Source organism: Periplaneta americana, chromosome 4, assembly GCF_040183065.1.
Source record: "Periplaneta americana isolate PAMFEO1 chromosome 4, P.americana_PAMFEO1_priV1, whole genome shotgun sequence".
Taxonomy (NCBI): domain Eukaryota; kingdom Metazoa; phylum Arthropoda; class Insecta; order Blattodea; family Blattidae; genus Periplaneta; species Periplaneta americana.
Genome location: NC_091120.1, coordinates 76521696 through 76540369, shown reverse-complemented (window position 1 = coordinate 76540369; position 18674 = coordinate 76521696). Strand labels below are relative to the sequence as shown.

General features: G+C 37.2%; 2 protein-coding genes across 5 annotated transcripts in view; one reads left to right on the top strand and one right to left on the bottom strand.

The window, feature by feature from the left end:
• The window catches only part of LOC138697977 (tyramine receptor 1-like), a 689651-nt gene that overhangs the window by 157283 nt on the left and 513694 nt on the right, over positions 1–18674 (bottom strand). The window lies entirely within an intron of this gene.
• Positions 7189–18324, top strand: LOC138697970 (glucose dehydrogenase [FAD, quinone]-like). 2 transcript variants are annotated; one of them, XM_069823595.1, is made up of 2 exons: positions 7189–7323; positions 16290–18324. In XM_069823595.1, the coding sequence occupies exon 2, from the start codon at positions 16302–16304 to the stop codon at positions 18192–18194; it is 1893 nt and encodes a 630-aa protein (XP_069679696.1). In that variant the 5' UTR covers positions 7189–7323; positions 16290–16301; the 3' UTR covers positions 18195–18324. The 2 variants fall into 2 exon arrangements, with proteins under 2 accessions (XP_069679696.1, XP_069679697.1); XM_069823596.1 differs by having other exon boundaries at positions 7241–7339.

Sequence of the window (18674 nt, the reverse complement as noted above, 5' to 3'; positions counted from 1 at the left end):
TTGACCTGGCCCGGGATCGAACCCGCAACCTTGGGCATAGAAGCTGTATCAACTCGCCAACCAGGTCGACTCATTTACGTAGTTTTCATTTAATATTATTTAATTTTATATTTCAATAACAATATGGCCGCTTTTACAACAGAAGAAAAGGTGACAGAATGACGTCAATAAAAAACAATTGACTATAGAATCGGCCATTATAATATTATACACGGCGTATTTCTTTTTAATTTTTAGTGTTTTCCATAATTTAACGTCCATCTGTACAATTTTAATGTAGCCTATGTTCTTCTCCGGATTATGAAGGTTAAATGTACAAACTTTGGCAAATATCGGTCAAAGCGGGTAGATATGTATTGAGTACATACATACATACATACATACATACATACATACATACATACATACATACATACACACATACACACATTGGCTTTTATATATAAGATTATTATTATTATTATTATTATTATTATTATTATTATTATTATTATTATTGATTCATACAAACAGACGGTGTTAGGTTGAATCACCGATACTGCAAAGTCTCCATAATAGCGCAAGGAACCAAAACGCCGATAACCTGATTTTCCACTTTCCAGGCGGGAGATAAATTTGTTCACCCAATATTTCAATATTTCCTTGACATTTACCCGTAACAGTAGTAGCAGCAACACAGAAGCAGTAGCGCCAACAGTCATTTTAAAGGTGCTTTCAATTATTACACAGTAAGGTTCTGGCTTATATATGAGGCAGTACATCTCACTTCACGATAATTATGTGTCACAGGAAGAACAATTATTGTTTGTATACATCTAAAGTCCGACTAGTGTAATATGTAGCTAGTCAGTGATGTACGCAATGGAGAGGAAAAGGAACCTGACCACCATACTTCATTTTCTCCTGGCTTAGTTGCCTTATGAGTGATATCGTTAGGAGATCCAATACTGTCTTCGGACAATTGACTAAAGGAAAACATATGACTGTACTTTTCCCTTAGCATTAAGATAAGACTCTATACCTGTGGTCATCACCACTCGCTGAAATGGGTTAAGGGTAAGGAGTGTAACGAAATATGCTCAGTCGTGCAGAAGGGAGAGAGAGAGAGAGACTGCATACCCGCCTACAGCCACGGATGCACGCTAGTGCCTCTCTTATCCACGGGTAAGAGACGCTAGCCCGAGGGTGCACTGTGCTGATAACCGCTGATCTATATACGGTAACGAAAATATTTGATATAAGTAATTGTTTTTTGTCCCGCGCCGTGGCGTCGTGGTCTAAGGCATCCTGCCTAGGACTCGCATTACAGAATGCGTGCTGGTTCGAGTTCTCATGGAGGAAGAAACTTTCTCATGAAATTTCGGACAGGGTATGGGACCGATGCCCATCCAGCATCGTGATGCACTTAGGGAGCTACGATAGGTAGCCAAATGCGGTTACGCAAACCAGATATTACGGCTGGGGGGGCTCATCGTGCTAACCACAAGATACCTCCATTCTGGTTGGATGATCGTCTACCTCTGCTTCGGCATGTGGCCGTGAGGCCAGCAGCCGGCTGGTCGGTCTTGGCCCTTCATAGTTCATCACTTCTTTCTGCTTTGTCATCTGTATGGCGCCAAACATGAAAAAGATCGTTCCGCTATACCTCTTCTGAGAGGACTAAAACTTGGGGGGGGGGAAAAAAAAAAGGCACAATTGCAAAACGTAGCAGCTTGTTTTTATATAGGAGAAAGAGTAAGGTATTGGTTTTAGTCTTCTGAAAAAATTTTGACCAATTCTTGACAACTCTAGATTTTCGGGTGTAAAAATACTCAAAACTAGAAGTTAAAATAGCAATAATTTCTCAATTTTGAAGCAAATTTTACTTCAAAGTAGTAAGTTGTGTGGGATTTTTAAAACTTAAAATATCACAAACATAGCACATACCTTGGTCTCCCATATTCACCAGTAACAGTTGAAAATCGTCGGAAAAAACACGTCCTTTCAAGCAGAGTTATCGAACATGAATAATTATGAGCTCGGCTTCAGGCCGGGGACGCGATAAGAAACATATTTCTGACTACTTTTACAACACAAGAGCTACACAAATAAGCATAACTATAACAATGCTGTTTGTTGTTATGATAACAGAATTTACTATTCTTTCTGAGTAGCGATCGACCTGGTTGGCAATTTGGTATAGCGCTGGCCTTCTATACCTAAGGTGTGCTTAAATGCGACAGGCTCATGTCAATAGATTTACTGGCATGTAAAAGAACTCCTGCGGGACAAAATTCCGGCACATCCGTCGACGCTGATGTAACCTGCAGTTGCGAGCGTCGTTAAATAAAACGTAACATTTATGAGTAGGTCTATTTGTTTATATTTGTTTCTGTACTAAATCCTCATTAAATTATAATATTTCAATATAGGGTAAAGGTTGATAAAACTGTGATAAGAGTAATATAGTGATAGTTCTATTTGAGAATTTATTACAATTTTACTGAGCGAGAGATGTCAGTTTTGTGCAACAACTTGTCCACGAACATTCCCTTAATACGTTGACGCAAAAACCGTTCTTCCTCTCGCTCAGTAAAATTATAATAAATTCTCAAAAAGAACTATCACAATATTACTCGTATCACAATATTACCCTCATAATAAAATAATAATAATAATAATAATAATAATAAAATAATAATAATAATAATAATAATAATAATAATAATAATAATAATGTGACGTTATTGTTAGGATGATGCAGAAAGCTATAAATAACTTACGATAACAGTACAAGTAGGGGAAGTGAATGACTAAATTTGTATTTTTTTTCTAATAAATTTTGTCGTGAAACGTTTATATTCGACCTTCCAAATTTGCGTGACACGGTTTTTAAGGTTACTTGCAGGGGGAGTAGCATCACTTATTGCACCAGTCGATAAATGGCAGTTTCTAAGTGAAGTGTGTATATTATTAGGAAATAATGACACTATACGATTACAGCCAGCCGTGCGTGTTGAAGATAGTAGATAAGTCCACTTGTTACACATGAAATTGGGTATTAAGAATTAAAAAAAAGAATAATGAAAGAATCCGATATACAGTGCCGAGCAAAAAAAAAACCGCAACACTTGAATAAATTTGAAATATCAAACCACAATACCACTTATAGCATTACTGTGTGCTTCTATGGATCTGTTTGTGTTAGGCAAGTGTTAATTCATGTTTTGGGAAGGAAAGTATACCCATTGGGTGGTTTGTGACACTCTCTTTGTCACTTCTTGTCCCTTACTCTGTATTTGTTGCTGTGCCATTAAAATTTACAACCCTAAACACAAGCAACCACAACAAAGTTACAACACTATTGTTTCCTTTTTTGTTTATAACGGAATTCTGTGATATTGAACTCGGTTTTAAACAACATTTAAGAGAGCTAAGATGACGTTAAACCCCAAAGCTACCCCAGAGCAATCGCGTTGGTAGAGGGTGGCCGCAGCTTACATTATATTGCTCAGGTGTAGAATACAACCCCATCGACAGCTTCACGTACAGTGCAAAGGAACAGGGAACTTTGTTCATGTTCTCAAAGACCGGGATATGGTAGGAAAAGATCAACTTCTTGCAATAGATGACCAGTTCTTTCTCCTTCAAGTGCTGCGTAACTGTCACACCACTGCGGTCTAAGCCAGAAATCGACTAGAACAAGTGCGAGATGTGAATGTCAGTGAGTGGACTGTAAGGAGAATGTTACATGATGCTGGCGTGATCTCCGGAAGACCTGCTCCTGTCCCAGAACTTGCAAGACAACATCGTCAAACTCGTTTACAGTTCGCAAGGGAACATCAAGAATGGGCTGACGAACAGTGGGGAACAGTTTTGTCCTCAGAATAGTCCCGATTCTCCCTCAGATGGAAGAGAACGAGTGTGGAGGAGACTGGAGAAAGGTATTCTTCATGCAACTTTTCAACAAGGATAGAATTTCATGGCAGTTCAGTGATGGTATGCGCAGCATCAGTTTGATTGTACGAATGGACCTTGTCTTTGTGGATGGTGAGTCTCTTACTGCCCATCGCTACATTGAAGAAATCCTTGGCCAACGTTCTTCCTTTTACGCCATTTATTGGTGACAATTTCGTGCTTTTGCAGGACAATACACTCTTCGTTTGATGCGATATGTCCTCTAGTACCTCCTCAATGAAGTAGAGATCCAACTCATGCAATGGCCATCACGCAGTCCGGATCTTAACCCAGTTGATCATCCGTGGAACATTTTAGGAAGAAATGTCTGCCACCATGCTCCAGATACTCTTCAAGAGCTACGGGGCCATGTATGCAACACATGAGCAACATAACGTAAGCTGCGGTCATCCTCTACCAACGTGACTGCTCTAGTGGCGTTCTCGGGGCTTAGCGGCATCTTAACTCTCTTAAATGTTGCTTAAAACTGAGTTCAATATCACAGAATTCCATTATACACAAAAAAGAAAACAATAGTGTTGTAACTTTGTTTTAGCTGCTTGTGTTTAGCATTGTAAATTTCAATGGCACAGCAATAAATATAGGGTGAGTGACAGGAAGTGACAAAGAGGTTATCACAAATCACCCAATGGGTTTCCCAAAACATGAATTAACACTTGCCTCACACAAACAGATCCACAGAAGCACAGGGTAATGGTATAATTTGTGTTATGGTTTGATATTTCAAATTTATTCAAGTGTTGCGGTTTTTTTTTTTTTTTTTTCGAAATTGATAACTTTCAAAAGAGTCAGTATGCTTTGTTAGAAAAGTGACAATATCGCAAAAAAAGTAGGTCTACAAATTGTTTATCGCAAGCAAAAAGACGAGGTAACATTGAAAGTAAAAATGGTGAACCATCAGAAACTAAATAGAGTGGAAATGAACGTATGGGGCAGTATAAATGACGCAAAAATGGATGGTACGTACTAGTATTTCACAAGATATACCTATGTAGTACGTGTAAATAATAATGCATCTACAATAACATGTAAATGTGTAGACTTACAAAATATGTGGTCATAGTTTTTTTAATTGGTTAATTTACGACGTTTTATCAACTGCGATGGTTATCTACTAAACAGGTACTCTGACTGAGATGAAGGTAATAATGTCACTGCATTTACTGTTAATGAGATGAGGGAAAATCCCGGAATAAATCTCAACCAGGTAACTTGTCCCAGTCAGATCTGAACTCAGGCTCGCTCGTTTCACGGTCATGCACGCTAAACGTTACTCCATAACGTTGGACTCATCAAAGATAAAGAATGACAATTATGTTATAAAGAACATTAATTGTAATCATTTTAATAAATACTATATAATAATTATGGCCATCTTCCTGCAACGATCTAGCAATCCACAATCGACAATCGGAAGTTGATTTCTGAATAGTCCTCATACATACATGCATACATTACATACATATATACATACATTCAATACATACATACATACATACATACATACATACATACACGCACTTTTATTTTCACAAACAAACAATTATTTCTCTTTCCACTCATTATTAAACTTTGATCGGATATTTGAACTCATTTTGTGAAGTAAGCTACTGATTATTCTGTAATTACGTTTAGTCAGTCTAATAGTCTTCATCCGTAACTCGTTGCAACGTATAGCTCATGCATTTTGTAAAGACACTTGCGATGTGCAGTACGGCTACAACGTTTCTGTCGAGGAGGTAGGAGTAGAAGGGAAGGTCGGGCTTGTATCTATTGAGTTCAAGGCAAAGGCTAACCCATTCCCCTATAATTCGTAAGTAGACTCATCCGATCCAATGCGCAGTTCTGAAGGAAGAGTGGGGGAGTGTCTGGACAAAATGCATGAGCGGTACTGCATGTACAGGCCTAGCTGTATTAGAAACGCAAGAGCACGCTTCACGCCGTTTTTCTGCATCCCTGATATACAGCAATCACAACAGCAGGCATGAAAATTGTGTGACCACCGAGAATGACTTGTAGGAGTGTAGAAGAAGCATGATATACAGTTCACAACGACAGGCATGAAAATCGCGAGATCACTGAGAATGACTTCAGCTAGGGCTGTAGTTATATTATACATATGCACTGCATTGCCTAAATGGTTTTCTAGACCATTAGTTATATCGTGAAACCTGCTTGTGATTGAGAAGAAGAACGTGGATACGCTTCTATTTGTAGCTAACTAGCTCAATTACTCCTACAATAAAATTCCTATTATAAGATACGGCGCACGCAAGCATTTGATTTCACGAGATAATGAATTTTTCTTTTTTAGTAGGTTATTTTACGACACTTTATCAACATCTTAGGTTATTTAGCGTCTGAATGAGACGAAGGTGATAATGTCGGTGAAATGACTCCAGGGTCCAGAACCGATAGTTACCCAGCATTTGCTCATATTGAGTTGAGGGAAAACTCAGGAATAAACCTCAACCAGGTAACTTTCCCCGACTTGGAACCGAACCCGGGGCACCTGGTTTCGCGGCTAGACGCGGTAACCGTTAATCCACAGGTGTGGACGAGATAATGAACGGCCTATAATAATACAAAGAACTGTAGTAGTAGTAGTAGTAGTAGTAGTAGTAGTAGTAGTAGTAGTAGCAGCAGTAGTAGCAGTAGTAGTAGTAGTAGTAGTAGTAGTAGCAGTAATAGTAATAGTATATTATTATTTACTCGTATATTCAACCTAAGCGAAAATCGAACCAACGCAACGCCCGATCGCATCTCCGATGAGTAGCTAATTCTCCAGTCGCCGGAGTTACGCCGTTGGTCGTAATTAATATTGCTCTCAAAATAAATACACTCTATTATAATTTATTTCCATTCTATGAAAAACTTAAAGATAAACAAAGAGTCTTGAAGTGTCCATGCAAGACATCCTATGTGAACTTCTGCAACAAATAGTACCACCTATGTGATTCATTTATTAATTAAACTAGCCTACATTGCATAAGTTTTGTTATCAATTTACTTGTAGGAATTAGTTCCTTACCTTTAAATTTTTATGTAACTAAGTTTTCATATTTAAAAATTTTGCAGATATTACAGAAAGATAATATTTTACTTCCTGAGGTGTTGGTGGCATTGCTCATAGATAATATGCCTGACAGCGTTGATATGCATTACGAGAAACCGGTTCAAGTGGGAGTCACAAATATTAGGTAAGCTCTGGGTTCTTGAAGTGATAAAGCGGCAATTTGCGATATGATAAAGACGTGGGACGCTTTCTCCTATAAATTTAACTGAGCATAAGTGAGTTACAAAGCGACAGTTCGCGCTCTGGCGACGAAGTGGAACGGATTCGTCAACAAATTAAACTGAGCATAAGTAAGTTATAAGAGAGGTATGTCTATTGTAATTCGTCTATTAATAAAAATGACTGAAGTAATAAATTCCAAACAACAGTTATATCTCAGTCTTTTTTTATTCCAAGACAGTTTTTTTAGCAATAGGACAGTAAAAGCGAGAGAGACAGAAAGACATATTTGCTGGGACAATAAACAACATTCTTAGTCATTATAGGGGAGTAGGGGCACATTTGTGGAAAGTCCAGGATAACAGAGAGAGAGTTTGGAATTGAGCGGGTTAAACCAGCTTCTTGTCTATGCGGATGACGTGAATATGTTAGGAGAAAATCCACAAACGATTAGGGGAAATACAAGAATTTTACTTGAAGCAAGTAAAGAGATAAGTTTTGAAGTAAATCCCGAAAAGACAAAATTTATGATTATGTCTCGTGACGAAAATATTGTACGAAATGGAAATATAAAAATTGGAAATTCATCCTTTGAAGAGGTGGAAAATTTCAAATACCTGGGGAGCAACAGTAACAAATATAAATGATACTCGGGAGGAAATTAAACACAGAATAAATATGGGAAATGCCTGTTATTATTCGGTTGATAAGCTTTTATCATCCAGTCTGCTGTCAAAGAATCTGAAAGTTAGAATTTATAAAACACTTATATCACCGGTTGTTCAGTATGGCTGTGAAACTTGGATTCTCACCTTGAGAGAGGAACATAGGTTAAGGGTGTTTGAGTATAAGATTCTTAGGAAAATATTTGGGGCTAAGGGGGATGACGTTACAGGAGAATGGAGGAAGTTACAAAACAAATACATAAACATGTTGAAGTTAAAGGTATTTGAAAGGAGAGCTGCACGCATTGTATTCTTCACCTGACATAATTAGGAACATTAAAGCCAGGCGTTTGAGATGGGCAGGGCATGTAGCACGTCAAGGCGAATCCAGAAATGCATATAGAGTGTTAGTTGGGAGGCCGGAGGAAAAAAGACCTTTGGGAAGGCCGAAACGTAGATGGGAAGATAATATTAAGATCGATTTGAGGGAGATGAGATATTATGATGGAGACTGGATTGGTCTTGTTCAGGATAGGGACCAATGGCGGGCTTATGTGGGGGCGGCAATAAACCTCCGGGTTCCTTAAAAGCCAGTAAGTAAGTAAGTAAGTAAGTAAGTAACCGAGTAATAAAATGACTGAAGTAATAAGTTCCAAACAACAGTTAAATCTGTCTTTTTTTGTTCAAAGACAAGTTAGCGATAGGCATACCTACTGTTCTTACCTGTTGTTAGAGTAAAATGTAGAGAGTAAAAGCGAGAGAGATAGACACATTTGCTGGGACAATAAACAATATCTTATTCATTATAGAGGAGTAGGGGCACATTTGAACAGTTTTTTGTTTACATTTATTATTCAGAACCACTATTTTTTTTCCAAGTTTAAATATCACAGAATTGTAAGACATTACTTAATAAACACCTCTGAATTTTATATTTTCAGAAATTACATTAACCGGTATATGAAACGCAAAGTGAATCGTACGTGTCTATTATCAATTTGAGATTATGAAACTCGCGATTACAAATCAAATGAATTGTCGCACAGGTCTCTCGATGTAGAGGCTCAATTTTTCTTCATTAACAACCAATGGTAACCATAACACACAATTCTGTAGTACCAAAAAATTAATCTTTACATCACTGCTTCCCAAATTTTTTATATCGCGACATCCCAGCAAACTATAAAAATGTATCATAAGTTCTCTATCCATCCTTACGAGGAGGAAACAGAGTTCCCTTTCGCCCATTGAGATCAAGCGATTCTAGGCAATCACCTTGACATTTCCAATGTTTTGGAATTACATACAGTATATTCAGAGCCACGTCTTAACTTTAACTTTAGTCGTAACTTATCCTAAAGATAATAAGATTCAAGATACGTGAAGACCAGCGTTATACTTCACTTAAAGGTATAATTTGCAGGAACAAATAACGAGTCATTTGTTTACTGCGATGAAGTTGAGTTTAGACTGTAAACTTTAGAGGCTGAAATGAATTTAGAAGATAGCAATTTCCATTAATTCATGGATTATGTTTTCTATGCCGAATTACTTGGGTCTTTTTTATCAAGTTCTGCCCAAGTAATCATAATCTCAATCTTATCTCTAGTTTTACTAATTTATGCCGTAGTTATGTAACTATAAAGTGTATTTTAAATTTCTTATTACTGTTTTATTATTATTATTATTATTATTATTATTATTATTATTATTATTATTATCATCATCTTAATTATTATTTTTACCTGAAATCAATGAGGAAGGAAGATTAGATCTTTTTAAATTTTTTATTTGTAAATATTTATACAGGGTGAATCACGAGGATTTACCGTCCCTTACGGAGCTTATTTCCGAAGACATTCTGAGCAAAAAAGTCATATAAACATTTGTCCTGATCTCAATATTTTCAAAGTTACACTAATTTAAATTTGTTTGTAAAATGCTACTTTTCTTGAGTTTTAAAGGTAAAATAATATTACAGATAAAGAATGAACTATTCAGGAGTATCATTTCTTTAATTACCTAGTATTCTGAAGCTAAAGTGTGTTGTAAATTCCATAATTGCCTCGTACAGAATTTTTTTTTTCATTTTTATCTACAAAATTACATTTTTTTACGCATTGATCACAATTATTAAAAGTCCTTTACATTCTTCAAGACTGTGTATTAGGATGCATAACTAAACTGTAATTAATCAAGTTCCTAAAGTCGTATGATTTGTAACAATTTGTATGAGAAGTGCGTAAGAATTATGCCATTTTTAGTTAATAATTGGAAAACAAAATCTGTGCAAAGCAACTGGCAATACATTTCAAGCTTCAGAACACTAGCCAATTAACGAAATGATACTTCTGAATAGTTCATTCTCTATTTGTAATATATTTTTACCCTTAAAAATAAAGAAAAATGTATTATACAAACAACTCCAAATTACTGTAACTTTGAAAATATTGAGATTAGGACAAATGTTTATATGACATTTTTGCTCAGAATGTCTTCGGAAATAAGCTCCGTAAGTGACGGTAAATCCTCGTGAATCATTCCGTATACCGTCAACAATGGGTAACACTGGCCCATTAAGGATAACTTTGGTATATCACAGATTACATATTTGAATTGTTATATCTCTCACAAAATACTGACAGGAGCTGCCACCTATACAATACAGATAAAGCTACTAAGATATATCACATTTTGTAGGAGATATAAAAATTCAAATATATATATTTTTTTCCCTATTAAGAAGGTTAACAAATACTGATTGTAACTACATACTAGAATGAGTTGAGTCTTGTACAAAACTAAAAGCAAGTGCAAAATAAAACAAAAAAAATTTGTTTATTAAATATGTGAATTGTAGAAATTGTATTTAAATAATACTATATCCTCGTGTAAAAATTATTATAAAGTGTGTAATGTAAGGGTTCATTTGATTACTTGTATGTACTTTGTCTGTGATCTATAATATAATAAAGATCATATCCTATATATATTCCGTATTGGGCTAAGGTTACCTTTAATGGACTAATGTTACCCCTGTGACGGTAACATAATAGAGCTTGAAAAATTATTTTAAATGGACTACGTTTTTTTTTTCCATCTTAGGATAATAATTAGTTATAATCTTACATTAAACCGTAAAGTGGGGTGACTTTGAACAGTAATTTAGCTCCTTTCTAAATTAAATTCTGTACCCAATTGCGAAAAAACTGTTTAAGTTGTCAATAAATTAGTTTACTTTTTTCGAAATAGGGTACAGCATTTAATTTAGAAGGGCGCTAAATTACTGTTCAAAGTCACCTCGGCGTTCAAAGTCACCCCACTTTACGGAACCTTATTCAACATAAGGTTAAGATTTCAATTAAATTTCCATGTACTTTATATTATCATTATTAATTATACTGTATTTTTTGTGCTCTAAATTTCATGATGTTCCTTATTCTTTGCCGAAACCTGTACGATGTCTGATTTCTTATTTTCCTCCACATCTTTACATTTGTAAACAAGTTGTTTGATGTAGAGCTGCCTGAACTTCATCTACGATCCCTTCCATTGCAATCAATGATTTTGAAAGAATAGTTTTGAACCGAATTGTAACCAGCAATGAATAAATGATTTCCGCATGAGAAGTATAGAACATTATCTTGCAGCCATGATGCGAAAAACTTAAGAACGATTTGAATTTTCAGTTATTACGTTCCTAAATATTTATTTTAGGACCGTTTGCTAAAGATCATAATATATGAATATGTCACGTATTATATGTGATATTGCAATTCTACCTACCTTACTGATAAATTAATATGATATACGAGATAAACTCACTTCGGCCATCACATGATTACAGTACCGAAAGAAATTGGATATAAGATAATAACGATACGATGTATCACATTAAGAAAACATTTGTGCCCAATATAAAGTTTGAATTGTCGACCGTGACATTACTTCAACACGAAAGATAAATGTGTACATCTTTTCAGAGTCCTTTGCCGCATTTTCTGTCACAACATGGAAATGGCTAAATAAAGTGTTCTTCTCGTAATATTTTATTTGGAGGACTAATTGTGAACATTTTTTGTGACTATACTTGGCATTATTATGACTTTATTTTATTTTATTTTATTGGGTTATTTTACGACGCTGTATTAACATCTAGGTTATTTAACGTGTGAATGATATGAAGGTGATAATGTCGGTGAAATGAGTCCTGGGTCCTGCACCGAAAGTTACCCAGCATTTGCTCGTATTGGGTTGAAAGAAAATCCCGGAAAAAACCTCAACCAGGTTACTTGCCCCGACCGGGATTCGAACCCGGGCCACCTGGTTTTGCAGCCAGACGCGCTGACCGTTACTCCACAGGTGTGGACATTATTATGACACTTAAGTGGTACTTCATACCATAATGTCAACACCGAATTGTATTCAACAAAAGGATTTGTTAACCCTTGATTGTAATCATAGAAGATTATAAATTTTGGATCAATAAGAGTCATTTTCATACATTACAAGATACTCACCTTTCTATCAGAAACAGCTGAAGATCTTTCGGGAGAGAATTTCCCGCGAGACAAATATTTGAATCTTATCCTCCGCTGGTAGTATGAATAGTACAGCATACGGATTGCATGCCACTCCAGCCATTTAGCATGCAGATAAACAAATGTTATAGATATATTTATTTATGTAACCATTTTTACTGTTAAATTAAGACCTTACTACAAACCAAAAGTAACATATTTATCTGAAAAATGTACACAATGATATACTGTAGTCTAAAGGTGCCCAATAATTGTCTATTCTAATATTCTTGCTATGATTATTACAAGTGTTCTGCCACTCTTATCACTTCGTGGCTTCACTTTCTCGAAATTGAATTCATTAATAGGCTGTATTAGGCACAAAATTGCACAGTTTTGTAGCATGGTGAGAAATTGCAAAGTTTTTAAGGGGCTGAAAACAGTCAATTCAAATGTTCCCCTGTGATTACTATAAACAGGTTAGCCACATAAGAGAACATTCTTTCTTCACTTTTCTGTCTTTTGTCGAGAGCACAAATAACATCATGAATATTTTTAGCTTTGTGAATCAGGGTTCGATCTCTTCGGGATCACTGCTTCGTTTCATCCCTCGATCTCCTGGGGATCGCTGCCTTGTTTCACCCCTAGAAATGAAGTAATATTCGCGAAGAGGTTACGGGCAAATTCTTGTCTAAACGTCGTGTCATATGAGGAGATAAGAGTTGGAAAGCCAGGTTCTTGAAAAAAAAAATTCCCACTTTTCAGGCGTCGTGGTGATTTTGTTGACGTATATAGGGTCAATGCATTTAGAGCATCTAGATTGATAATTCCGAAGGACATACGGACTGGTCAACAGCGCGCGTATCTTGAAATGGTATAAACACGATGTGTGTACAATTTTGTCCAACATGTCAACCCCTCGTTTCGCATCATGATAAAATTCAATTATTTCTGGTTTCAGTGTTTCCTCAATTACATCTGGAACACTGTGCAATATGGAGAGAAATATTTTACAATTACCCCTTCTGGGCATGGATGACACGATATTTTTGTCATCGATAGCAAATTGCGTGGATAATACTTTACTTTTTCCTATTCGATGAGTCATCGTTTACAATGTACACAATCATCATCATATAAAACAATTTTGAGAATCTGCAAAGTTTTTACCTTTCACATTGATATCAGTTAACATTTCAGAGAAATAGACAAAAAAAAATTCACTACATACGGTCGAAACCTGACACAGTGAATAGAAAAAAACAATGCAGTTGACACTAAAGGTAGTAAGAAATTGACGTTCAGTAGAGTATAGAATAACACAGACTATATTGTTGTTTAGTCAACTGTCCGAAGACAGGTTTGAACCTCACAAGTGATACAAAGAAACCACCACTTATAAGGTAACTAGGCCAGGAAATAATGGGATAGGTTGGCCAAATCCTTTCCCTCCTCATTGAGTACATAGCCGACTAGCTACATATTTCACTAGTCAGACTTCAGCTGCATACACACAATTTATTGTTCTTCCTCTGACAAATTCGTCAAGTGAGATGTACTGCCTGATAATAGATGTACATATCAGTCAGAGGTAACAGACTTTATATGACGGTATAATTCGAAGAAGAGGAGCGGGATAGGATGGTAACAGGAGTGATGTACACTTAGCGGCAAAAAGAATGGGCCGACTCTTGGTCGATAGAAGTGCTAAGTTCTATCGCGCGGTTCACTCGTGTAAACGTAACCCACTGCAAGGCATTGCTGTGGCGTCTCTTCATGGAAAGTCGTCCGTCTATAATGCAATAAACCTTACGAGCAGTGTGTGGCCCCGTGGTAAGAAGTCTGACATCCGTAACAGAGGTTGTGAGTTCGCCTCCCGGTACAGTAAAATTATTATTTTCTTATTTTAACTCTTAATTAATTTAGTTTAAATATTTAATGGCATTTGTTAACAAACTTTGTTATGCCTGTCTTGTAAAAATATTATTGCCCATCACCTGTGGGCTATTAATAGGTGAGATCTGGCCTGTATAAACAAAAATACTTGTTTCACATCTTAAAAAACCGGACGCATATCAAACACAAGTAAATAATTAAAATAACAAATCACATAATTCTTTAATATATTAACAAAACAAGGCCTGTGATGGGGACTAGTATCTCGTCCACAAAACACCTGCGTCAACAACTGCCCTCATTGTGCGCGGCATGGAGTCCACAAAATTATGGAACAGGTCTAAATTCTTGGCCATCTCCTCCCACGCATCTAGACCTCTGTCCCACAATTCCTCAGGTGTCGGATCGGGTGGTTGTTCTGCCCAATTAGAGCGTAGGATCCTTTTTGACTACAGCCCATACATTATGAATCGGATTCATATCTGGTAAATTTGGAGGCCAGTCGACTGGGTCGACATCACGCCTCCTCGTAAACCATCTTTGAATCCGGTTATCTTTGTGTATCGAGTGATTTTCCTGCTGGAAGAAAAGTGTTCCTTCTGGATAACGTTTTCGGGATCATAACATTTGCCAAAATGTGTTCGTAGACTTCTGCCGTATACCGCCCGTGGATGCTTTCCAGAAGTCCTGCCCCATCGTATGATATCCACCCCCAACACGAGAACCTCACGCAAACCGACTTGTTAATAATTTGTCTCACGGAGCATTCATCGTATCGGTGGCTATTCATACAATAAACTAGGGCAGTACTATCGTTGTTATTGGAGACAATTACCTCGTCGGAGAAAATGACATTTCTCCAATCGAAGTCCTATCGGAGAGTAGCATACGCAGAATAACCTATGCGAACCAGAGCAATGCGTCATTCTTTCTGTGCCATCTTCAAGCGTAATGCCGAGACAGAACGTTGTATTAACAGATAGCAATACTGCTTGAAAGAGGGAGGTTTATCATTTATTAGAGTTTGGGCATATTCTAAGAGATATCTCCACATAATTATAGCCTTGGGACACACATATGATAGCAAATTTGCAATTAAAAATATAGATTGTGGGAGATTCGAACATTGAGCTACTACTATCAACTTGTTCAATAGACCAATGCCGTAAGGACTTACGCTACTGTGACTGTTAATATCAGTTCGGCATAATACGTGGTTTTCCTGTTCATATTCGCTACGGTTGATTTTGTATTTATCAATTTTATTATTATTTCACTCTTCAAGGGCCCTGATGTACCTAGAATCAACCCGCCATTCGATTTTTTTACCTATTTTAGACTCTTACAAAAATACAGCAAATTTAAATGGTTTAAATATGTGTTACCTGGTGAACTATGGCTTTGACGAGACGAGCATGCGCAGTGTTATGTATCTGGAACTTAGAAATTCTCGGCGTGCGCATTTTTTCTGCTGCTAAGTGTACAACCCAGCAGAACAATTAAATTCACCCCCAAAGGAAAATAGCGGGACTATCGCCAGGGTAATAAATATTCTGAATTTTTGGACAACCAAGTGAGATTACATAGACGGGCATAAAACAGTGGACAGAAATACAGACAGAAAAATATCTAGCTGAGGTAGAGCAACTCCTGCTGACATCGGAGGGTTAATGAAGTAAAGCCTTGGTTTTTCTGAATCGACGCATGCGACGTGCAAGGCCCGCCTCGCACAAATCCAGACTACACGAAACAGAGTGAATGGTTTCTATAACTGCGAGATGCGAGGTCTGCGCACTTCGCAGCCATATAAACCACTCACTATCTCTCGTGTAGTCCGCATTTGTGAGAAGCTGGCCTTGCACCTCGCACGTCGCATGCGTCGGTTCAGAAAAACCAAGACTTAATAGTTCAATGAAACTGCAGAGAATATGAGGTATTCTATCAAGAGGTACACAGCAGAAATGCACAAATTTACGTATTTCTTGCTTATAACATTTTGACTATTTATGGTTTCAGATTGACCACAACATGGAAGCCCAGTGTCTACTGAACACAACATCGAGTTCAGATGCAGCAGGGGCATCAGCTATCAGCACACTTCTTTTTTCAACCCTCGTCACTAATCTCACCGAGTCGCAGAAATCACTTGGAAATCCTGATGACTACCCGCAAGACTCTCTTCCCGGCTTGCTGAAAGAATACGACTTCATCGTGGTGGGGGGAGGATCGGCAGGCTCCGTGGTTGCAAGTCGACTCAGCGAGGAGAAGCAGTGGAACGTTCTTCTTCTGGAGGCGGGAGGAGATCCTACTCCAACATCGGACATCCCGGCCCTAATGATTGCGTTGCAAGACACAGACTTGGACTGGCAATATAGGAGTGAACGTGAGCCTGGCAGGTATCTAGGATTAAAAGATAACCGTTGTAAGTTTCCACGTGGTAAAGTATTGGGTGGTACGAGCATAATTAATTTTATGATGTATGTGAGAGGAATGAAACAAAATTATGACGATTGGGCCAACGCTGGAAATGATGGTTGGTCCTTTAACGATGTTTTGCCTTTCTTCAAGAAATCTGAAGATATGACTTATCAGCCACTTCTTCAGCCTAACGCTGACAATGTGACTTATCATGCAAAGGGTGGACCTTTGACTGTAGAAAATTTCACTCCTACAGAATTTGAATCGAAGTTCTTGAAGGCAATGATAGAGATGGGATATGAACATCTCAGCGATATTAACGCAGGGTATCCGTCGGGATTCGGTACTTCACCTGCCACAATGAGAGATGGCAGAAGGTGTAGTACTGCAAAAGCTTTCCTGACTCCTGCAAGGTTCAGAGAAAACCTCCAAGTTGTAAAATTTGCCCATGTCACTAAAATACTGATAAATGAAACTTCGAAAGTCGCATACGGCGTTGAATTTAAAGATAAAGATGGTAAAATTCATAGTGTAAGTTGTAGAAATGAGGTCATAGTATCAGCTGGAACAATAAATTCTCCTCAGATATTAATGCTGTCTGGTATCGGACCTCAAGAACATTTGGCAAACATAGGTGTAAAGCCTGTTATCATGAACCTCAGTGTAGGTGAAAATCTGCAGGATCATGTCATGTTTACAGGTTCCGTTTTTAACATGAAGAAATCACTTGACCTTGACGCATCAGATCTTAGTTCTTCAGATACATACTACAAGTTCCTAACACAAAAGCCTAACCTACTTTCAACAATTATAGGTATTCCACTAACTGGATACATAAAAATCAACGAATCTACGCCAATTGAAAAGCCAGATTTACAGATTTACTTCTTGGTTTTACTTGCTAATGATACAAACGGAGCAAATGCATTATCAAAGTTTATGTATTTTAATGATGAAATACGCAGTTCCCTTGTGAAAGCTGTTGGTTCGAACGACTTTGTTTTTGCTATACCTTCAGTGATGGGGCCCAAAAGTAGAGGAAGAATTCTGCTCAATTCATCAGATCCTTTCGATTATCCACTAATTCTAACTGGCTATCTATCGGATCCAGAAGGCGCTGATATTAATACACTCTTAGAAGGAATAAATTTCACAGAAAGGTTTCTTAACACGGAAGAGATGAAATCAAATGAAGCCACTCGTTGGCAGTTCCCCATGGAGGAGTGCGACGGCCTCGAGTTCCGTTCTAGAGATTACTGGATGTGCGCCGCGAAATATTTGGCAATTACGAATTACCATCCAGTTGGAACATGTAAAATGGGACCAAGTTCAGACTCCAATGCTGTAGTGGATGCAGAATTGAAGGTTCACGGTATAAAGGGACTAAGAATTGCAGATGCGTCCATAATGCCAAGTATCGTAAGTGGGAATACTAATGCTGCGACCATTATGATAGGCGAGAAAGCAGCGGACATGATCAAGAAACAGTGGGTCTCACAATAAAGGTAACTGCTATACTCCTACATAGCAATGAAGTTAAAATAATGTAATAGAAACTTCTTGTTAATGTACAATACTAGCATAAAAATTATGCTAGACAGAAGAATAAATAATAAAGGTTTGAAGAGTAAATGTATAATCGAGTTAACTGTTTTATTACATTACAGATGGGATAATAGGCTATACAGTTACACTGAATATATACCATCTTAGAAAAAAGTGACCCGTTGTTATGTGTAAAGTCCCCTTCGAAAGACTTTGGGTGCTTCTGTGAGACCTTAGGTTTTATACTCATTTTAAAGTAGATCCCTTCCAGTACTTACATTACAATGCGCAATTCAATGTCTTCCTTGCCTTTTTATCTAGTTAAGAAAGGACTGTGGTATACAGTTTGCGCATTAATATTAGATTGAACGTTCTTGGTAATCTGTTTTGTGAGGATATATTTTACTGACTTCCATTAGAGTTTTTAGTTCTGGAAGT